The sequence below is a fragment of the Podarcis vaucheri genome, assembly GCF_965113315.1.
Source record: "Podarcis vaucheri genome assembly, chromosome: 1".
Classification (NCBI taxonomy): domain Eukaryota; kingdom Metazoa; phylum Chordata; class Lepidosauria; order Squamata; family Lacertidae; genus Podarcis; species Podarcis vaucheri.
In genome coordinates, this window is record NC_138759.1 from 97035237 (window position 1) to 97057801 (window position 22565).

Genomic DNA, 22565 nt, shown 5'->3' on the forward strand with positions numbered 1-22565 from the left:
CATAAAAAAATGTTCAGTACAAATCACAGAGAGAACAAACTTCCTCCAGGTTTAAAAGAAGACAAAAATGTTAAGTTTGTACAATTCAACCTGACCCAGATCCTTTTATCTAGCTACTTTGCTAGCACAGTAATTGCTCAGAACCTTTAAAAAATGAAAACAATTGCAGTGGTTGCCATACTAAATGTGACGTCTCAGCATATTTCCAACAAAGCTGTTTTAAACTACACAAAGAACTTCATGGATAATTGCTTAAGAAAGACAACACTGGTATAGCATAATGGCTGAAAGTGGGACCTGTGGCCCCTAAGTCTCTAGTTCAGGGACTGCTAACTAGTAGCCCTACAGATGTTGCTGGAACTCCAGCTCCCATCAGCCTCAACCAGCACGGCTAATGGTCAGGGAAGATGGGAGTTGTATACAGGTACACCAAACTAGAACTGCTGTCGATTCAAGGTTGCCTCAGCCATCACTTCATGAGCCCGCCTGCCTCCTCAGGCTTCACCCTCACATTTGAACTGCAACATGGGAGTGGCAACACTGACCCGTACTGACAATAAACAAAATAACTGAAAATTTAATTATCTCATAACAAACTAATTACGACTCTGTTTGTCAGGAAAAGGGAAGTAATTTTATTAGATGAAATTGTCCCGATACTCTTCGTTCTTCCCTTTTCAATGTACCTTTTTTTTTTAGTTAGTTTTGTTTCTTCACTTAATTCTATCACCTCCACTGTCCTCACCATAGTTGGAAGGGTTTGGATCTTTAAAGGGCCTATCGTGCTGCAATCATCTTGACTCATGGCAATTTCTGATTTATGTGTATTAACGGGCTTGTTTCCTTGTAGCATTTCCACAGGTGTTCCATAACCATTAAGGCGCTCCAACAGCCAGCATTCTAATTTGATCTTTGAAACAGGATAATTATCAATTATTGCTTCTTGAAAAATGAAAAAGAAACCGGTTCAACGAGGCTGTAATTATATTTAATACATGTTTTGCTTTTAACAGCAATTTGAAGTAAACATCGTCAACCTTTGCAATTCACAACTAGTGAAGAGTTTATAGTGCTTATAAAGTTGTATCTAAAATATATCTTAGTCATCCTCTACAGAACATTTTGAAGACAATCTAATATTATAATTACACATTATACAGTAGCTGCTTTTTCCCACCACTGTAATTAAGGCATTCCCATTACAAACCTCTCCTCCCAAAATTCTAGTACTGGCTAGTAGGTACATAAAAATCAACACATGTTTTGTTAAACGAAAAGCTACTCATCAACAGAAAACTTAGTCCACAAGAATGACTTTGGGGTGACTTTGCATCATTGGCTTAAAGACATGGAAGAGTCACTGAACTTATTCCAAGTGGCATTTTCAAACTGACCATGTGTTATCTATCACTGACTGACAAACAGTGCAAGGCATGGTATACAAGGATGCCTGGTGAGTAGTTACGATATACAAAAGGTTTTATTCTGCATGTTCACGTTAATATACAAAGGATGAGATAAATATATGAAGATGTATGTAAGATTTAAAACCACATTTGAACTTCTTCAGCAAGGCGGATGAAAACCATTATTTCCCCCTCGTTACAGCTGGGTGCAAAGAACACATGACACAAAAGCAAGCAAGACTTGTAAGTGGCAAATCTGTTAAGTCCTCCAAAGTTTGCAGTGTCTGTTACAGAATACAGTGGTATTCATAACATTCAATTAACATAGCCATGAACAGCCATCTTTTTTAGCTATTGCATGCCATATTGTGAACTGAAGTACCACACAATTGCTCTTCGTGCCTTCATAATTCTTTTCACATTTCGTGTCAACTAGATTTAAAAGCAACAACTGTGGGAAACGAGAGACCTGCTATACTCCCAAGACCATCTACTCCCAACAAGAGTTGCCCTAGACTATACATGTGAAACAGAAGGTGATCTCCTAGCTCTCTGCTGATATGCTCCAAGCTCACCTGTCTATGGGAAGGCCCTGGAGAATACAAGCAATGACTAGAAACTTCTAAGTAAGAGATCTCTTGTACAGTTCACATAAAAATCTCCACACATCTTACTGGTCTGTTGCTTAATTTAGTCACTCTATTGTTTTCCAAGAGCCAAATTGCCAGATTTAAGCCTTCAAAATATACTCATGCCACAACTTTAACGAACACTTTAAACAGTTGCGTTGACCCATAAATATTAATCAGCAGGATCACGGATGCACTTGCAAGCTATGCTGGAATACTAAGCTCTCTGTTGACTTAATTTTAAAGTAGCTCCACAATCCCAAGTGACATTTGTACCATTCAAGGAAATGCTTCAAAATTAAATCATATAAATATACACAAAGTGTTTGCATTTCAGTGGGGAAGGGCATATAAGGAGATACACTAAGGCGTAAGTGCTTTCTCCGTAACATTAAGTCCATAGGACGACACTGGAAACATTTCAGTGCTGCAGTGGGAAGCTACAACACCAAGTGGGGAAGTCTCAGCTACTGCTATTTTGCATATTATTTGCTTTTGCGCTTTTTCTTTTCTTTAAGTCTTATTGATTGCACATTTTCCTTCCGACATCTTTTTGTCCCAAGCTTTCATTGCATATTCATCATATATTAGCATGCAAGCCTTAAAAACGCTGCTTAGTTTGTCTGTTCCACATTTTTTTTAATGAACACAACAATATACATTATTAAAGAAAAATAAAACATTTTGTCTAAACACATCGGTTCTTTGGACCAAGCCCTTTCGAGTCACTGTAACACATTTTCTAAAAAAAACCCCAAAAAAACTTTTACAGAATATTTCTTTTAAAAAGAAAATGTTCTTTAAAAGAATATAAGCAGCTCTCTAAAGCTAAATGAGCGACAATAGAAGTAATGAAAATGGTCAAGTTTAGAACAGATTCAACATATTCTTTTTACTAAGAATCAACAACTTTAGGGCTTCATTACAAGTAAGGCATTTCTCCCTTCTGCCACATCCCCAACCTCAATGGACACCTCTAAGAAGAGTGTGTCAAGGTCACATCATACTCTGGCCTTCTTCGAGTCTGTTTAACCAAGCACAATCTAATGCGGGGATGGGAAACCTCTGGCCTGCCAGATGTTGTTGGACTACAAATTCCATCATCCCTGACCACTGTCTACGCTAGCTGGGGCTGATGGAAGCTGGAGTCCAACAACACCTGAAGGGTAAGGGGCTCCCAATCCCTGAACTACTGGGATCCTTTCACGTTTGCTGTAGTATACGACAACTATCCACTCATCCATTCTTTTCAATGGGGCATGCATAGGAGAAGTTCACAGCAGATTGCGTCTTCTATCATCAGAATGCATGTGAGAATCCATGCTTATGCATATAGTGCAAGAGCGAAACTTCCAACAAGTAAACAGAGGCTAATCTCACTGAATTTAAAGAAGTTCGGGTTTTCCTATTTCTACAGCAGATCTATCATCCACAGATGACTTATTTTCAGGTGGTCTCAGTAGCATTACTCCATCTGAGCCATGTCTGCACTCGCAGCAGTGTTACTGCTGGTGTTGCATGAAGAGTCCTACAACAGAATGCACCTATTTACAAAGGAACATGGCAGGCACAGACGTCATGACTGCGGCAGAAGCCTCACCTGTATGTATACAGAATGGTCCAGGTTGGTTTTACATCCAATATACAATCAACCCATGACACAGAACAAGTTGGGTGTGTATAACTGTACCTGACACACAACTAACCTGTTGATTTTTTGGGTGGGGTGGGGTAGAGACAAGTGAAGTCACAGCCTTGAATTATATTTGTGATTTACTGTCCTCAATGCCTTTTCAGGCCACCTTTACATCACTCTGGCATGAATAATAAAATAGAAACACTCTAATAACATTTAATCCCCCAAGTTGTCCAGGGAAAGGTAAAAAAAGGAATGCAACCGAGAGAGAGTTTCGTTTGGCACAGGAACATAATGCAAATAAGAGGATGGTATATGGCAAGACTAGCTTACTTTATAAAGTAAAGGCTCCTATCTAAAAACCAACAACTTGTCCAGCATGTTGCATTCCAGCAGAATTTCACACTGATCAGATACCAAGATGCTGGGATTTTCAAGTGAATTACAGATGTAGCAATCACAGATTGCAGTAAAAAGTGTCTTTTGCAGGTGGAACAGGCCAAGGGGGACAGCGAGTGAGAGCAGAAGAAGACACAAGAGAGGGCGACGACTGTTTTGAAAACACTATGAAGTACTCCTTGGTGCCAGGTCTGTCATTCATCCTCCTTGGGAAAGGTATGCTTTGCTCTTTTTCAGTCCTGATGAGACTTTTCTGCAATAACCTTGCATTCATACTACAAAATAAAAACACATAAATTAAGTGGTAAGTGTCTCCAAGAATGACACACACACACACACACACACACACACACACACACACACACTAAAGGATACACTGTAAAAATTGAGAACAAGAGATGCAAATGAGTGGAGCTCAGCATGGTAAATTTTCTGGGAGCCCAGCTTTCCACCTTATTCCTACAATCTGCAGGTTGAATCCAACGTTGTGTTGAACGGACTTCCACTCACACAGCAGGACTTCATGATGCTGCCATGTGCTCTGCAGCTTTCCCACCCCCTACCAAACTTCTCTAGGTCTCCCAGCCATCCAGAGCAGGTTTAGAGGGCATGTTGTGGAGTAAGTTTACAGGGGTAGCTGAGAAGATGAAGTCCCATTATGCAAGTGGGAGTTCTGCTCATGCACAGACAACATCAGTTACATCCTGGGGTTTTTCCTCCAAGGCACTGTGAACTGAATAGTGAGTGTAGTTAAGTGGAGAACATGGCAGGGTTGGAAAGCACAAGTACTGCTGTTTGTTGAGCTTCCTGAACAGCAGCACAGTTATCTGGATGTGGCCTGCAAAGGATGGCTCACACATCTAAAGGTAAACAAAATTATTCACAAGTATGCTGCAAATAATCCCAGCACTGAAAGACTAACTTACCATTGCCAGCTGCCTGCCAATGTTCCCCATAGTTATTCCACCAGCAAAAAATATACAGGGTAACCAGGAACGCACATAAAGGAAGTCAGGAGATGTGTATCTAGGGAGAGATAAAGCGTCATGGTTAGGCCTGAAACAATGCACAAAGAAACAGGAAACCTCCGACACTCTGACACTGTCGCCTGGGCTCAAGACTGCACTGGTACAAGTAACAGCTTGTGCTAATGCAACCGACACAGTCCTGTTTCTGAAAAACGAGACACAGCCTGCTCACTGTACATTGAAGCTTTGCAAAAAGACTCATAAGCAGCACTGTGCTGCAGTGGCCGGGACACCAGCCCTTGCCCAGCAGAGCTGATGGCAGATCTTCCATTGGAATCAGCATGGCACCTTAAGTCCAGCCCAGAAAGTCAGAATCGGGCACTGGAAGTCAAGCAAAATCTTGCAGCCAGGCCCCTGACCCCATGCTGCACCTCCATGTAACGCCAGGCTTCCTTCCCTAGTTCCAAGTTTGAGATTGGAAAGGTAGCAATAGGGTTGTTGTTTTGGCCCTAGGTGCTATGGCTAAGCTGCTCATAGGTCATTGGCAATGCAGCTGCAAAAACACCCCTAAGCTTTTCCCTTGACCTTGTAAGCTAGGAAGAGGGCAGACATCTGCTGCAAGGTTGGGAACCCAAGTGTGGGGTCCTGCTTGCGGTCATGCTGCTTGAACACCTCTCCCCTTCTATTTCTTCTTTTTAAGCAGAGCAGGCAGGTGTAGAAACACCCAGTCCCAAAGCCAAAAGGACAGGCCCATGCAAATCCCTGCAATCTTGCACACCATCCATTCTGATGGGATTGATGCATGCTGGGCAAGGGGTCGGAATAGTTTTTAGTATTTCATCGGCACCAACCCCTGATACCTCTTCTAATATCCTAGCATTACCATCGCCATACTGAAGAGAAAACACTTACTGATAAACTCCATTGTAGACGAGAAGCTGAGTCACCAACGTGGCAAGAAATGCAATTCCTATTCCCAGGCCGAAGCCACTTCGAGATCGATCAAACGTCCACCACAGCCCAATTGAAAGTGCAGCAAGTGTGAGGGACAACTGGATGTTGTTGGCAAAATCCACTTTCTGCGAGCGTCGTTAAGGAACAGTTTCGGAAGATCAGCGGAGCACAGACTAATTGTTTTGGGGTTTTGCCTCAAAGGGATTGCCAGTAAGCATCACACAACTCTGATTTTCCTGACACTGAACAGCTTTCCGAAAATCAGATCTAACTGGAACATCCCTAGCTGACCATTCGCAGCACTCTTAGGACTAGACCAAAGGCATGATGTTTCAAATGCTTGTTTAGTAGGTATGCAATTACTCATGAGTGCGTGTTGGCTTGCAAAAGTGCCTTCCTTGGGACAGCCACCTTGCTAAAAGTTTACATGCACCCTGTCATTAGTGTGAACTCTTGTGCCACGAGAATGTTATTTCTTAATACTTTATTGCTTCTTGCTGCTGTTTTATGGCCAAGCTTTCTTCAGCCACACTGGATTTTTTATTGTGTTTATTAAGTTACTTTAAACATGTAGCTTGAAACTGTTGTAAATCACCCTGAGTTAACAATGGAAGGGCAACTAATAAATTCATTGCCACGTCGGGGAGTGCACCAGGCGTGCAATCCCAGTGAAGTGAGCGGGGCAGCTGTTGTTTAGCTCTTGGCCTCCTAGAAAAAACTTTGGATGCGGCTGCCAACTTCATTACCATAGAGAAGGATACAGCACTGGCATGATTTATACCAACAAAGACTGCTACACACCGCATCACACTGGACCATTCCCTCTTAAATTTGTGTGGCTCTCCCAGGTGTCGATCCATGCAGGGGTACAATAACCCAATCACAGCTGTAAATGACAACAACAAAAGGCGAAAGGAACAATTATGACTTCTGCCAAATTTGCCATTCGCTGACGCTCCCTAAATTGGCTGATATCATACTGGTAACCATTCATTACATTACTAGTTAATTTTACGAAACGACATATTTTTTTATAACTTCCCGCAGATGAAAACACGCTAGCAAAAAAATTTCTGCCACTGCCCTTGCCTTCAGCCTTGTTGAATGCCCTCCAGATGCTTTGGACTAGAACTTCCATTAGCCCCAGGCAATGTGGGAAACCAATGTGCTGGTTTTGACCTATGAAGCCTCATACAGCTCACTCTCAAGGGCCACCTGTCCCCACATGAACCAAGTTCATCACCTGAGGCCCTTCTCCATGTACACCCACTGAGAGAGGTGCAGAGGCTGGAAACATGAAAGCAAGCCTTTTGACTGACAGCATCCTGCTTGTGAAACACTCTCCCCCAGGAGGCATGCCTGGCACCACCGCTATGTATTTTCAGGCACCAGGCAAAAACATCTCTTTGAACCCAGGCTTTAGCCCCTTAATTTGGAGGGTATCATCTATCTGTGGCCTCTTTTAGTGGGGTGGGGTGTTTGAGACCTATATATGGGTGTGTTTTTAGGTTCTCGTTCTGTTTGGGTTCCTAATACAGTGGTACCTCGGGTTACAAACTTAATTCGTTCCGGAAGTCCGTTCTTAACCCGAAACCGTTCTTAATCTGAGGTGGGCTTTCGCTAATGGGGCCTGCCACTGCTGCCGGCGCGCAATTTCCGTTCTTATCCTGGGGCAAAGTTCGTAACCTGAGGTAACTACTTCTGGGTTAGTGGAGTTTGTAACCCAAAGCGTTTGTAACCTGAAGTGTTTGTGACCCGAGGTACCACTGTATCCGGTTTTAAAGTTTGTACCATTTTTGCAAGTTGCTTCGAGTCACCTTTGTGGGGAAAGTGGCTAATGAAAGCCAACAACAACAGTGCGGGATGCTGGGAGCTATACTCTAAACCTCCAGAGGGACCAGGGTGGAGAAGGATGGCAAAAGACAATCAAGCCAAACAAATGCTTGTGTCTAGAATTGCCAATCTAGGTGTAAAATAAAAATGAAGCAAATGGTACAGTAAAATACTCAAGGATTTCAGATGGGCAAAAAATAAATAAATAAAAAGGAAAGATGACAGGCAGGCAGTTTAGAGATAAAACGAGTCTCTAACTGTGACCAAAATATTCCAAGCGCGCACAGACACACACACACACACCCGAGAAAAGAAAACCAACACATTCAGACAATTTACACAGACAATTCCTTTCAAATCTGAATCCTCTGTGAAATCTGTGGTGTATTAATTCCATGAAAAGGTACAAAAGGAAAGTAATTAGATAATGCAAGATACGTAGCCTTGAAGATTATCTTCAGCAGCAACAACAAAAACCTGTTTCCTAGACAATAGATCGGTTTATTGACCTGTATCAGAATCTGACAAGCAGCACCTCAGGAAAATATTGGCATATTATGGGAGGTTTACTTACAATAGAACCTTCCCCTAGTGCTGCCCCCTGACTCCACTGCCAAGAGGTTTCCGCTGATAAAAAGATCTTATGCAGCAACTGAATTCATTAAAGTATTGGCTGAATCAGTGGTAGGGAGACTGGAGAGATATGTACCCTACCCTGCCACAGAAATCTAGATGCCATTGTACTACAGCAGCCAATACTGGGCCCCGCCTGCTAGCCTGCTCCCTCAAATATCACTGGTTTGCTTCTGGCTTACAAAAGAATTCAGCAGACCATGCTACTTACTTAAGACGATTATTGCCTTGCAAAATTTAAGAACATTTCTTCTATAAATCAGATTTTCAAAATAAATAAATTTGGACCACCAAATGGAAATTGAAATCAGATTTTTTTTATATAAAAAAATGAAGTTGGATCACTGAATGCAAACTGTCTGCCCATGACTGCTTTTTCTTTCCTAAACTGCAGCCAGGGGAGGGGAGGTGCAATCCGGACTGGGACTGTAGCGGAAGCAAAGTGCTGGCATCCTCTCCCACCAGCCCTGGTCCAGATTAGCTAGGCCTCCCTCTCTGCCTAGGGCCAGTCATGTGGTTGATGCAGGGCCAGATTTAGGTTTGATGAGGCCTTCAGCTACTGAAGGTAATGAGACCCTTTATATGTCCAGCTGCCCTTTGTCAACAACAAATTGTCGCTGTTTTTGGTGTTGAATGTATGCTATATGGTAATTTATGGACCTAATAGGTATCTAAAGCCATTTGCACATGTTGCCATGCAACCAGTCCATGCAGAATGTAGGCACCCTATATATAGAAATGAGCAAACCAGTGATATTTGAGGGAGCAGGCTCGCAGGCAGGGCCCCATTACTTACATCATAGGATCCTACACAACACAAAACACTGTTGCTCTATGTAGGTTTTATTTTATTTGTTTTTAATCTTATATTTTGGAAACGTACATCCAGTTTCCCCCCTTTAAATTTCTTTGCGGGGCCCAAGAGAGTGGGGTCCTAAGCTATAGCTTGTTTAGCTTACACGTAAATCTGGCACTGGGATGCCATGCCCAGATTGGCCCATGAGAAGCAATGACGAATGGAGAATGCCTGGCACTCTTTCCTCTGCCAGAATCTAAGACATCCCAGCAAGCTAATCCCTATTAGCAGCAAGAGGGGGAGTTGTAACTGGGCAGCACAGTTGCACAAATCCAGCATCTGCATATCCTCCAATGTGCATGCATGAGTTCTCAGCACATTAGGTTCCTATGTGGAAAGTCAGGGCTACATGATTCACCTCCCACATCCGTAACTCTCTGTCCACCTCATTCTCCATGGCTGAGCAGAGGAGACAGGGAAGTCCTTAGATACAAAAGGTGCACCTAGACCTCATGTTCCTCTTAACGACCTTTGCCCGGTTCATGTCCACAGGTGTCTTGGAGGAAAGGAGGAGGAAATGCCAAATGGTGCTTCTGCAGACTGAATCAAGCCCATGATGTTTCCCCTAATAAGGTTTCTCTCCGGCCGCATTTGTTCCGACATACCTGATGCTGTTCCACAGCAAAGCGGTACCCACCAAGCCGAAGAGAAGACGCTGGTGATCACATCTGGTGGGAACAAGGTGACGTTTCTCTGAATTTGTAGCAAGTTTAATACTAGAGCAAGAAAGACACCAATTAAAAACAGGACTATCCCGCGGATCATCAAGTTCAGGCTGTGGCTGGTCACCGAGGAAATGTACGGACCGCACTTCTTTGGGATGGATGGCTGCGTATCATCGTCATCTGCCATGGCCGCCTGTACTTACAGCAAAATGCAACGCATATGTTGGGAGAGAAGGGAGGATGACCAAGAAGCTTGAAGCAATACTATTTTTCTTAATTCAGGGTGTACTCCAAATCCTGTGCAAAACAAAACAAACAAACAATATAATTATGGAACGCACACATAAATAATCTTTGAAGAAGGCTGCGGAAGCATGGCATTAACTCAGGAGGACTTCTACTAGCCAAATTCTGCAGCTTTCAATCCTTGTACACCTTTGGAGAGCTACTGTACAGGGAATAAGTGGCTGGTGGATTCAACCCATTCCAAAGATGATTCTGAGCAGAAAACAAGCACAGTCGCTCTTGGTGCGTGTCTCAGCTGCCCACTAAAATACAGAGGCATCAGGTTCTGTAATGAATGCACACTAATGTGTGTGAGCAAGAAAGGCTTTTTTGTCACTATTCACAGTGGGGAGGAGTGGGTTAAAAGAGCACTTTGGCAATGTGGCCACTCACATGGGAATAAGTCAACAGGTGCCCACTGCTCAACTGAAAATATAGGTTCTGCTAAAAAAAAAAAAAGTTGCTGATATAAAGATAAATGTAGCATCACCTTAAAACACACATAAAGAGATGCTTTTCTATATGAAAAAATTAACACCCAGATATTCAGCTTAATTGGCAAGAATTTGCAGCTTTCATTTATTTTAGTACAATAAAATTCTACTCCTCATTTGTGAATAAAAGCTTTAAATCCTAGGATGGTATGCATCCAGGTTTTATTCAGAGTAGATCTATTGACACCCATGAACCTAACGTACCCATGCTCATTTATTTCAATGGGTCTACTTTATGTAAGACTTAGTTGAGTAACACCCATAACCACCATCTGAATAGAAAGCTGCAGAAAACGAAATGGAAATAAAATGATTTTTACTAAACTTTCTGGTTCATCATCACTGCTTCAGGAATTATTTAATCTTGACAAAACTGATACCAGGACTTTTGGTCTCTATTGCTGAAAGATTCAAGGCCCGTCTCCCCAAAAGCTGAGAACTAAACATGGAATATCATAGGCAGCCAAACATTCATGGGGTAATGGTGAATCACCGAAGTAGCATAGCCTGTTTTCTTTTCTTTTGTTTTCTTTTAGCCAAAGCCTGGCACACATCATGTTACCACAAACATAAACATACCAAGTCGATGTGGCAACCTCCCAAAGAGGTGCTTCCACAAATTGCTGTGATAGTAAGTTATTAGCGATTGCATAATAAACTCCACAACCTAGCTTTAAGCATATTCTTGCATTGCAGGGGTTGGACTTGGTGATCGTCAGGGTCCATTCCAACTCTGAAATTCCATGGTTCTATGATTCCTAGAAGAGGTGCTTTTCATAGAATTGTAGAGTTAGAAGGGGACCTCGAGGGCCATCTAGTCCAACCCCTGCAATGAAGGAATCTTTCGCCCAATGTGGGGCTCAAGCCCCTTAACCTGAGATTAGGAATCTCAGGCTCTACCAACTGAGCCATTTCTGGTGTTGCTGTGTGCCTCTCCTCTCCCCACAAAAACATCATTCAGTAAAGGGACTTTGAAAGGTGTCCTCAATTTCTGAAACAGGTTTTATTAAGACACACAGTGCTACGGTCAGGTGAGTTCAAGGGGTGCTTTCGCAAGAGTTCTTCACACATTTAGCCCCGTGCCAGAAGAACAGAACATGCAGAGAAAATGACTAAGGTACGCTTTGAAATCAGAAACCTGGCTGGGCAAACTTGCGTAACTCCAAAGCTGGTGCTCTATGTGGTAGAAGAGAAAAGGGGAGCCTTTCAGCGAGTGTGCATGTATACCTGAAGCACTTCATAGGAATAGGAGAGCCGTCTTCCCGGATCAGACTAAAGAGATATCAATTCTAACATCCTATTTCCAACAGGAGCCAGCTAGGTGCTGACAAGCAGGACAAGGAACGAAACAGTCAACCCAACCCTTTGGTGCTCAGTATTATTATGTTATTATTGCTTATTTCATCTATGAGTCATTTCCCACGAGGCATCCCAAAGTGATTCACAGTATAATAAAAACATATATAAAATAGCTACATAGATAAAAACAAATGAACACATATATTTTAAAACAACAGCAGCACGTGAAAGTTTTAAATCTGATACAGAGGTAAAGATCTCTATTTTGAAGGCTTGCTGAAACAGGAATGTCTTTAGGACTCACTGAATGACAATAGGGGAGTTGCCTCTCTGATATGTAGCAGACATAGATATGTTCCAAAGGGGAACATTCTGGCCCGATTCTGAAATGAACATCTTTAATAGGGTGGTACCTGCAGGATGCCCTCCATGGAAGGGCACAGTGATCAGCTGGTTACGTAGGGGATGACTCAATGTATAAGTTATCCTTGTTTAGATAGCATCGTTCAGGAAACAGAACTCGCTGTGTAGGTGGTGTCTTTAGCTCCATGGTGAGGTGTGCTGCATGTACAGGCAAACCTCTCAAGTTTTTGCAGTTTCCAAGCTTAACTCCATTCAATGGTTTGCTTTGCTCGGAAAAGCAGAAGTCACCCACAGAAGCTTCAGCCGAGCCACACAATCAACTCTTACTCTGAACTCACAACCTAAGCCTTCAAAAAGCATTTCTTCTTGTGCCCTTTTCTACATCTTGCCCCCAATGTCTTAGCCATCTGCCTTCCCTCAAGGCTTTTCATCCAACTCACCACAAACTCTTCAAAATCCATCAAAAAGCTGGACCGCCGAAAGCTGGACCATATTACCACCAAAAGCTGGACCGCTGAAAGCATGGGTGCTGTGTTGACAATTGATGCATTCTTTCAGAACCTGCACACTAGTTGTGGGCAAAGATCCACCACCACTTATTGCTGCCCATCTGTGTATCTGGTGCAAAGGGATCCCAAAGCATTCCATATAAGCTGTACAGAACCTTGCTAGACTACCTTTGTGGAAGTGGGTTGAAAAGTGATTGCAACTTCCTTATTTTTTACTTTTTACTATGCTCAGTTGGCAATTTGTTGGGTGCAGAAGTGCAGGCCAGCAGCAGTACTCCACACCTGCAGGCAGTTTTGTGTGCTCCGAGAATCTGCTGAATAAGAGGTGGCGTAGAAGAAACACGCAGTCTCTTGCTGCTACATCTCCTCCACTTGCTTATGAATAAGCGCTATCAAAAGATGCAAACGATTGGCAGCTTCAGAATGTGCAAAACAACGCTTCTGGGGGAGGGTTTCCCCCTCCCTTTAACGTTCCAGGTGACTAAGCTGTCAGTCAAAATACTTGTTATACACGAATGTGAGACTGGATCCATGTAGAACAAGATATTTGATTGACAGGTTGGAAAAAGAGGTGTCTGAAAAAGGAATTCTGCCAGTCTGATCCAGAGGGTGTGTAGGGAGAGCTGGTGAGGAGTGTGGAATTTTCTTGAGTACAGTACTTGATGTAGAAGGCATAGAAGTATGCCTTAGTTATGTGATCATATGAGTGGTTGTTTTTGTTTTGTTTTGAAGGCTGATTTCCCCACTCCCAACTCTGCAATTTATGCAACCTAAGCTTAACTTTGGTCCAGAATGACCTTGTCATAACATTCTTTGCTCTGGTGACCATCAGGTCTCACTTTTGGTTAATTGCCATCTCTGTGCAGACTTCCTATAGTAGTTCCCTATCACTTGCAGTTCTCTTCACAGTTCAACAGCCAAGTTGCCTACTGATCTAGGGAACTGCAAGAACATTACAGTGTTTTGCTACAAAGCAGGAAATAGAGTTTTCAGACTCTACTATTGGGTTTTGGAAGGTCCGCTAATGTTTGAAACCTGCGTCCAGAACCTCATTCTGGGTTTGTAGTCAAGACATCAAGCACAGTTCTGAGACCAAATAAAAAAAATCCTTCCAGTAGCACCTTAGAGACCAACTACGTTTGTTATTGGTATGAGTTTTCATGTGCATGTACACTTCTTGTATCTAAAGAAGTGTGCATGCACACGAAAGCTCATACCAATAACAAACATAGTTGGTCTCTAAGGTGCTACTGGAAGGATTTTTTTTATTTTGTTTCAACTACGGCAGACCAACACAGCTACCTACCTTTAACTAGTTCTGAGACCATGTGTCAATGACATAAATCAGTGGGCAATGCCTTGGTCTGATGGTACTGTCCCCAATATAGGTAGAAAAATACCACAAAACAGATATAAAGTACAAAGTTTTTTTAAAAGATCCAAGGGCAGATACAACATCAGTAAAAAAATAAAAACAAACACCAAATCAGTTAAAACCAATTCAAATATGTTTGCAAGGCAGCTTGCAGGCCAGAGGCCTGTATAAATAAAAATGTTTTTTGCCTGATCCTCCTCAACTGAAAGCTAAGCCAAGTTTGGATTTGATATCCCGCCTTTCACCCCCTTTAAGGAGTCTCAAAGCGGCTAACATTCTCCTTTCCCTTCCTCCCCCACAACAAACACTCTGTGAGGTGAGTGGGGCTGAGAGACTTCACAGAAGTGTGACTGGCCCAAGGTCATCATTCCCCACCAACAATCTTTTGCAAATCCCCTAAAGAAGACATGTCAAGGCCGTCAGTCATTTTTCAGTTCTTTTACATATAAAATGGAACGGTCTTACATTTGACAGTGGATAGGGGACACAATAAAGTATTTACAACAGTTCAAACAATCTGCCAGAGGTATTTGTATTAATTTAACATATTTTATCTCACTGTGTGAATTTCTAAACATGTTTTATCCTAAAATAAATCATTTGGTTTGTTGTTGTTGAGCCAAGAACTACATCACAAAATCTAGAGAAATACAAACTCCGAAGGATAATTAGTCCACAATCTGCAAGGAAATACAGATCAGGCCAGTTCACACTGGAATTCACAGAAACTGAATTGTAGCTGCACCCCGAGATACCTTTAATTTATAAATCAATTTCTCAAAAATGAGACTAAAGGCAACTCAACTATTAACTATTACAATACTTAACTATATTAACTCTTCTTGAGCAATGCACCAGTATCACACAAATTTATGGTTGAGTGGCACATAAGCAAGGTAAGAAAGATCTCATGTATTGAAGCAACTCTTTCAAAGCTCCCTTGTGAAGGTATTGCACCATCAGTGGCCTTGAAAAACGAAGGCATTTTCAAAAGAAATACTCAGTCTGGAATGCAGAATACTATAGTACATGTTTACAAATTATTCAAACCTTTTCTGAAACGATGGGGAGCAAATATCCTAAACAACAAGGTACCTATATAGCAGATTTCCTATTGATTTTAAATGAAATGATTTTAAATTGCATTCTGTATGAACAACACACACACCTCCTTTGTACAGTACCACAATAACTAGACTCACAAATATGAGTCCGCTTATTTTTGTTTGGCTTGTTATTTCAACCATTATTTGTGGTTGCCATGCCAGGAAGCACCATGAAAGGTGTTTTCTCTTCCTGGTGAGGTTTGCTATGGCCTTTGGGAAGGAGCCTAGTGACAATCTTGTTCTCAGTGTACATTACAGGGGTACTGCAAACAGATTTAGTGGATCCCATTTATACAGCCATTGACCACACAATAGCAGATTCAAAACAAATGTACAGATCGACCTGTATGGACAGTTATCTGTAGGTAACCACTTCAATGAAATTGCCGTTACCATGCTTCTACAACCTCTCAAGAAAGTTGGTGATGGTACAACTCAGTTCGGTGAGTTCCAGAGAGGACACATAGCCATGTGGTAGCTTACCTCACGTGGTTCCGTCTATATTTACCTAGTAAGGCATGGTTGGAACGCAAGAGCCATAGTGATGGACAAATAGAAATTGCCTAACACTGCAGGCCAACCCAGAGACAGGAACAATCTATTGAAGATATTTCTACTGCCGCTGGTGATGCAAACTGACATTGCTTTTAAATCCCTTGAGTTAATAAAAAAAAAGAACAAACTCTCCCCCACCTCACTTTATTCTTAGATGGAATTGATAAGAGCTTGATATAAACCTTGTACATAATTATACATCTTCAAAATCCTTGAAGAAACGACACCAAAATAAGTGTGTGTGTTTGGGCGGGGGGTGAAGATACCTTTTCAAAAACCAGAAAACAAAGAAAACGCCTGAATACTAAAACCCACACTACATCCACTCCCTTTTATGCCTTCTGTGACGTAGTCAGTGACCTGATGAAGTGCCTTGTCCTAAAGGGATGACATCTACTGCAGGATGCAGTCTGGTGGACATTGTGTTGCGGTTAGCTGGGAGCACTGAGCTAGGACCAGGTTCAAACCTCCTCTCAGGCATGGACTTCACTGGGTGGGGACGGGATGAAATTTGGGCAGGCAGGGGAAGATTGGCAAAACGACATAATTTTGCCTTGTGCCTCCTTTTATGCGCAACGGTGGGATATAAATACAAACAGCAGGCAAGAAGAAACCTTCATTCCTGGCATCGATGTAGACAAGCTACTTCCTGAACCGGATGGTCTTTGAACCAGCCAATTTGGGCTGTCCCAAGTTCAGGTTTGGCTGGTTAGAGGAAGAGGTGTTTTGTGTGTGTGTGTGTGTGTGTGTGTGTGTCTGGAAAGAGGACAGGTTCCCTGTGCCTTGTCTTGCCTCTCGACCTGGCGATTCAGCTGCTTGCAGGGGGTTGGACTAGATGGCCCTTGGGGGTCCCCCTCCCAACCCTACAACTCTCTCTACGAAAACATGTGTCGTTCTCTCCGGCTTGACAGGAGGGCAAGGAGCAGCAAGCACCCTTTGGCGAAAGTAGCGCTGTCTAGACGGGGGGTGGCATGAGAATCACAACTAAGGCTGACCGTCCGTCCGTCTCCCTCTGACTGGCAGGCGTCAGGAGCCACTCAGCTCCGTCACCATAAACCAGGAGGGGCGCGGGGAAGGCTCTACAGCTGCCTGTTAGGTATAGATACACATAGACATATAGATATATGGTAGCCGCCGCCCCCTCTGCTGCTGCTGCTGCTGCATCCCCTCCGAAGCGCCCTCCCCGCTCGCCGGCTGCAGCCCCGCCGCGGCCGAGTCCCGCTCCCTCTCCGCCCGCCCCGCCGCAGGCACGCCGAGCTCTCTACTCACTCTGCCTCCGCCATCTTCTCCCTCCCCTGCCTGCCTGCTAGTCTCCGCCTCCCGCGTCTTCTCTAACCCGGCAGCGGGCTCGCCTTGCCGACGACGACGACGACACCTGACTCGGGGCAAAGCCGCTTCCGCTGAGCCGCGGAGGCTGCAGGGAAGTCCGGGGCCCGAGAGGCCGCCGGGACCGGGCAGCGGGGTGGTGGGTGCTGCCGGCTGCCTCCCAGACCGACGACGAGAAGTGGGGGGTGGGCACCTCACAATATGCAAGGATTGAGCTTTGTGCGCTTCCTAATAAATTGGGGTTGCGAGTTGGTTTGCTTGCTTGAGTGTGGAGAGAGGAGAAGTTCCAGTCAACTCTTCCATCATCATTATCATTATTATTATTATTATTATTATTATTATTATTATTATTATTATTAGACAGATATGCTTCAAACCAAGTAGGAAAGAGGGGTTATGTCTGCGTTTGGGTCCTGTCGCATTTTCTGAGCCATGCCTACACTGCGAATTTAAATTGCTGCGCAGGGAAATAGTGGGTTAGATTTATAACTGGTCGTCTGTTTTCAAACTTAAATGTTTGCTATTCTGTGTATATTTTTACCTGGATTTGGATGCAACAGAATTCGCTCCTTTGCCCATAGTGGTCGATCGTTGGACTATTAATTGTTTGCTAAAAGTAAAAGTTAGCAATGCTATTTATATTTAAAACTGAATGATTATTGCACCCAAAGCTAACAGCAGTGCTGTAGCCAGCTCTCCCCCCCCCCCCCGCTTGGCAGACCCCTTGAGAGAAGTATGGTAGCTTTTCCTGCATTACATCAGCATCTTCACAAGCAGAATTGCTGCTTGGCCAGCTGTTGTTAAAACTCCTAAGGATCCTGCCTGAAAAAATGAAATAAAATAGCAAGCCTAAAATGTTTACAATAAAATAAAAATAGAAATCAAAGTTAAGTTGTATAATGTCCCACAAAACTGCATTTATTATCAGAATAATAAAGAGCCTCAGCGCCTAGGGCTTGCCGATCGAAAGGTCGGTGGTTCGAATCCCCGCGGCGGGGTGCGCTCCCGCTGTTCGGTCCCAGCGCCTGCCCACCTAGCAGTTCGAAAGCACCTCCGGGTGCAAGTAGATAAATAGGTACCGCTTACCAGCGGGAAGGTAAACGGCGTTCCGTGTGCGGCTCTGGCTCGCCAGAGCAGCGATGTCACGCTGGCCACGTGACCCGGAAGTGTCCCCGGACAGCGCTGGCCCCCGGCCAATAAATGTGAGATGGGCGCACAAACCCCACAGTCTGTCAAGACTGGCCCGTTCGGGCAGGGGTACCTTTACCTTTACTTTACCAATTGGATAATTGTTCTCCATTACTTGTGCAGCTCTTTACACATGGAAATAAATTTTACAGTTTCTTTACAGTATTATCCCACCCCAAGGACAACTGGTCAGTATTCCCCCTTTTAAAGGAAAAACTAGGGCTGTAGGTTTAATTGATTGACAAATTAAATCCATTTAAAGAAATCTGCCATGCAAAAACAATTACCAGTAGATGCCTACAGTAGTGAAGATTGGTTATTTATGGTTCTTGCTACTACTGTATTTCATTTGACCTGTCTGTAGATTTATTGCAGGATAAGAGAATTCCTTTCCTAAGGTGGAGTGACCTTTTCTGGTGAAGATAAGCTTTCTTGCACATCACTCCTGCCTGAGGCTAGAGACTCTCACACATGTAATAAGTACACCTCAGAATCTTAATTCAGGAGATGTGTGCCTTTTCCAGGTACTGCTACTATTTGATTGCTTAACTGAGTGGAGTTATAGTGGAACAGTTGTCTCGGAGCACATTCACGGCGCTTCCCAGATGTGATCTTACACAGTTCCACAAATTTGTGTATGAAGGAAGTGTGTATCAAGGATGGGACACTGTATGGATTGCACCAAGAAGAAGTGACTCTTGCCACAGCAAGTAGATGTGAATTCTGCCACAGACACCAGGACAAATAGGGCTGTCATATTTTCCACTGCATGAAACTCTTTGCTGCATAACATGCAGAAACCAACAGATGCAACTTATTCTAGATTGTGATGGATTGCTGGAAAACACTCTTGGTGAATTTTGCCTGTGTTGCATCTATTCAAGTAAAATAGATGACAGCCTTACAAGTGTGAACAGCTTTTGTGAGAGTGTGGCTGGAGTAGATTTGGCACAGCTGTGTGTCATTCATCAGAGGGGCAGGCCATCGGCTGCGATGCAACAGGTCTAAGGGTCAGGAGATCAAACAGCCAAGTTTAGGTAGCAGGTTCAAGGAACATAGTCAAACTCAGAGATAGCAATAGAGCCTGCAGCAGCAGTCAGGCATCAAAGCAGTAGGATGGCAATGGTAACCACCCTTATAGGCCTGTAGATTGCTGCAGTGGCATGCCCACTGTGGCACGATGCAAGTATTTTAACACTTCAGTGCTAGTTGCTTCCCCAATGGCTTTATGGCCCTCAATTCTTCAGTAAACTAGGGGGTTCGGGCTCCCTGGCACACAGGGGCAGGTCATCATGAAGCAAGACACACTTGCAAAGGTGACCTAGCCATAGCTACCTGAATTTTGAGCAGGTCATTTTATCTGTCAATTGCAAAATAATAAATTTATATTTTCTGCAAGATTTTTAGACTGCGCTTGCACCATACATAGTGAACTTACGACAATTTCCAACATAAAACAGATCCTATTTAACAGAAAAGAACCGTAAGACTACTTCAGCCTGATCATTAGTAAAATGCAGCAGTGCAGAAAACCCCCAAAACGTTAAACCACATTTACTAATTTCCTCCAAAGGCTTGCAAGAACAAAGTTTTCCTGGTTACGCAACAGACTTTAGTAAAGGGGGTGCACTTGAGGCCCGTTGAAGTAGTCTGTGTGAAAGAAGAAGAGTTTGGATTTGATATCCCGCTTTATCACTACCCAAAGGAGTCTCAAAGTGGCTAACAATCTCCTTTCCTTTCCTTTCCTCCCCCACAACAAACACTCTGTGAGGTGAGTGGGGCTGAGAGACTTCAAAGAAGTATGACTAGCCCAAGGTCACCCAGCAGCTGCATGTGGAGGAGCGGAGACGTGAACCCGGTTCACCAGATTACGAGACTACTGCTCTTAACCACTACACCACACTGGCTCTATATAACTATAGATTCTATACTTCTATATATGTAATTCTATATAATTCTATAATTCTATATAGCAGAATATAGTGTTTGGGGCAAGGGAGCTGAGTTTGAGTGTGGGCACAGAAAATAGCAATGTGTTGATCTGGGGGGCGGTGACATTTCCACTGAAGCAGCATAACACATTGACACAGAAGAAGAACAAGTTAGTCTTTTTACACAGGCTACAGAATAAATAAAAGAAATGAAGGCAATAGTGGATTTGTTCCTGAGAAATTTGTTTCTGGGTAAACGAGATAACAAAAAGTTAGGTTAACTTTAGGCAATATGAGTGCCACACTGTATATTTGCAGGGACATCAGAGTGGTTCTGCCTTCAGCTCTACATGAGATTGCTGTAGCAAGATTTCTACCTTTCTGCAGGATTATCCGTGGTAGCAGAGTGGTGCCTAAAAGACAGTGGGAGGTCTTCAGTGCCTCAAGAGTTCTGCTTCTAAGGGCATTAGTGTGGGAGTATCTTGATTGCATTTGGGGGCCTCCTGCATACTCCTCCTCAACAGCCTGTCGGTCCCTTTCAGAGTGGGCCAGCTTCATTTGTACAAACTCTCACAGCTTATTTGCCATTGAAATTAGCTGCAGTTCAGCCCTCCTAAGACAATGTTTAAAAATTGGGAGTGGGTGTGCTATCCTCACTCCCAACCTCCACATGTTCAAATTAAAATCTGTGTGAAGCAGTGTTCTTTAGCCTTGGAGTTCCCACAGGTTGTTGGGACTCCAGGGACAATGGGAGTTGTAGTTCAACAATATCTGAGGAGGACCTAAGGTTGAAAACCAGTGGCATAGACAGCTGGCAGGGTTGGCCCAATGGCCCAAGACCCTTAGCTACCCAAGATGAAGGTATGTAGTTGACTAGACTGCAGTATGAGACACAAGAGCACTCAGATTTAAGTAGGAGAAACCTAGCTCTAGATTTGCATTGTGGAATAATCAAAATGTGAAATCTACTATTTGTCTTCATCATACTTCATTGGGTATTGCATCATAATTCTAAAAAGCATTTGTATTGTGTCAGTCAGACTTAAAAAGGGTCCCCAGGCAGTTTACAATATTAGAATAGTGTTGCAATTAAAACCCATAAAACGTCAAAGCAAACCAATAAAATGACTTCACATGCAGGTAAGAATTAAAATACAGCAAACGCTTGGCAGAATAAAAATGGCAGGTTACAACAGTCCTAACCCCACCAATCTGCTGGCTATAGGAGGTTAAGACTGAGCAGAGGCACATCTGGCAGCAGAGGAGAATGCCTACAGATGCCTACAGATATCTCTATGGGCCTCATGATACCACTGATGTCGGACATTCCAGGGTGGGGTGGAGGCCCTTTCATTTATTGCAAATGGGCTCCCCCCTGTACAACAGTCCAGAAGTGGCACAACTATTTCTTCCCTTACTAGAACCGGGGGGGGGGGTTTAGAAAATACTGATAGCTGTACAAAGGGAAGGGAGCAAGTTCCCCGCTCGCCCCCCCAGTGCTCACACACTTCCATTGCCTCCCCACCATGACCTGGCTTTAGAAGTGACTACCTGACACTTCACACATGCACATACTGAGGATTGCACTGATAAGCTACAATCCAATATATGTTTACCTGGGACTGATGGAACTTATTGGCACTTCTGAATAGACATGTATAATAGAACTGTACTGTTAACCTCCACCCCACCCCACCGGGGGGAAATCGCCAATGAAGGTGTCAGTCTAACCTCCCTCGAAAGGCGGTATCGGTCTGAGCATTTTTACTTTTAGCCTATAATTAAATATACTGTATGCTCTAAAGCCACGCAGTTATTAAAATAAAACCTTGTTCCTTTGAATAACACAGTTTGACTATGTCCTTCCTGCTGGATATTCAGAATTTGGCATGCAACATTGGGTGGGGGGCGGGAATGCAAGTGTTGCTTGTTTAAAAGCAGCTCTTGTAAACATTCAGCCTTTTAATTGCTGCCAAATCTTAAAGGAAACTATAAGAACCAGAATAGCTGTACCAATGCGTATGCAAAAGGGTTGTAATCAAAGCTGGTAATGTCCAGCGTGTAGGAACATGGTTGTGCATAAAGGGAGACAGCACACGGCTAACAGTTCCAGCAACTCGGCAAGAGTGCAGCCTACAAGAGATAAGTCATATAA

At 43.3% G+C, this 22565-nt stretch overlaps 1 protein-coding gene across 3 annotated transcripts; it reads right to left on the reverse strand.

The window, feature by feature from the left end:
* Positions 1-966: 966 nt before the first annotated feature.
* On the reverse strand, positions 967-17387 carry INSIG2 (insulin induced gene 2). Of its 3 annotated transcripts, XM_082199522.1 has the most exons (7): positions 17235-17372; positions 10183-10276; positions 9920-10030; positions 6754-6878; positions 5951-6117; positions 4997-5096; positions 967-4345 (listed from the first exon to the last, which is right to left on the reverse strand). In XM_082199522.1, the coding sequence occupies exons 4-7, from the start codon at positions 6850-6852 to the stop codon at positions 4304-4306; spliced, it is 408 nt and encodes a 135-aa protein (XP_082055648.1). In that variant the 5' UTR covers positions 6853-6878; positions 9920-10030; positions 10183-10276; positions 17235-17372; the 3' UTR covers positions 967-4303. The 3 variants fall into 3 exon arrangements, with proteins under 3 accessions (XP_082055648.1, XP_082055647.1, XP_082055649.1); XM_082199521.1 differs by having other exon boundaries at positions 9920-10276; positions 17235-17387; XM_082199523.1 differs by lacking the exon at positions 10183-10276.
* Positions 17388-22565: the final 5178 nt, after the last annotated feature.

What these genes read in the sequence shown, in the direction of transcription:
- INSIG2 (XM_082199521.1), bottom strand. Translation starts at nt 10,166, where the DNA reads ATGGCAGATGACGATGATACGCAGCCATCCATCCCAAAGAAGTGCGGT. An exon ending in GTATAAATCATGCCAGTGCT is followed by an intron (nt 6,118 to 6,753) that starts GTATCCTTCTCT and finishes CGACGCTCGCAG; the next exon opens with AAAGTGGATTTTGCCAACAA. An exon ending in TTGGCAGGCAGCTGGCAATG is followed by an intron (nt 4,346 to 4,996) that starts GTAAGTTAGTCT and finishes TTTATTTTGTAG; the next exon opens with TATGAATGCAAGGTTATTGC.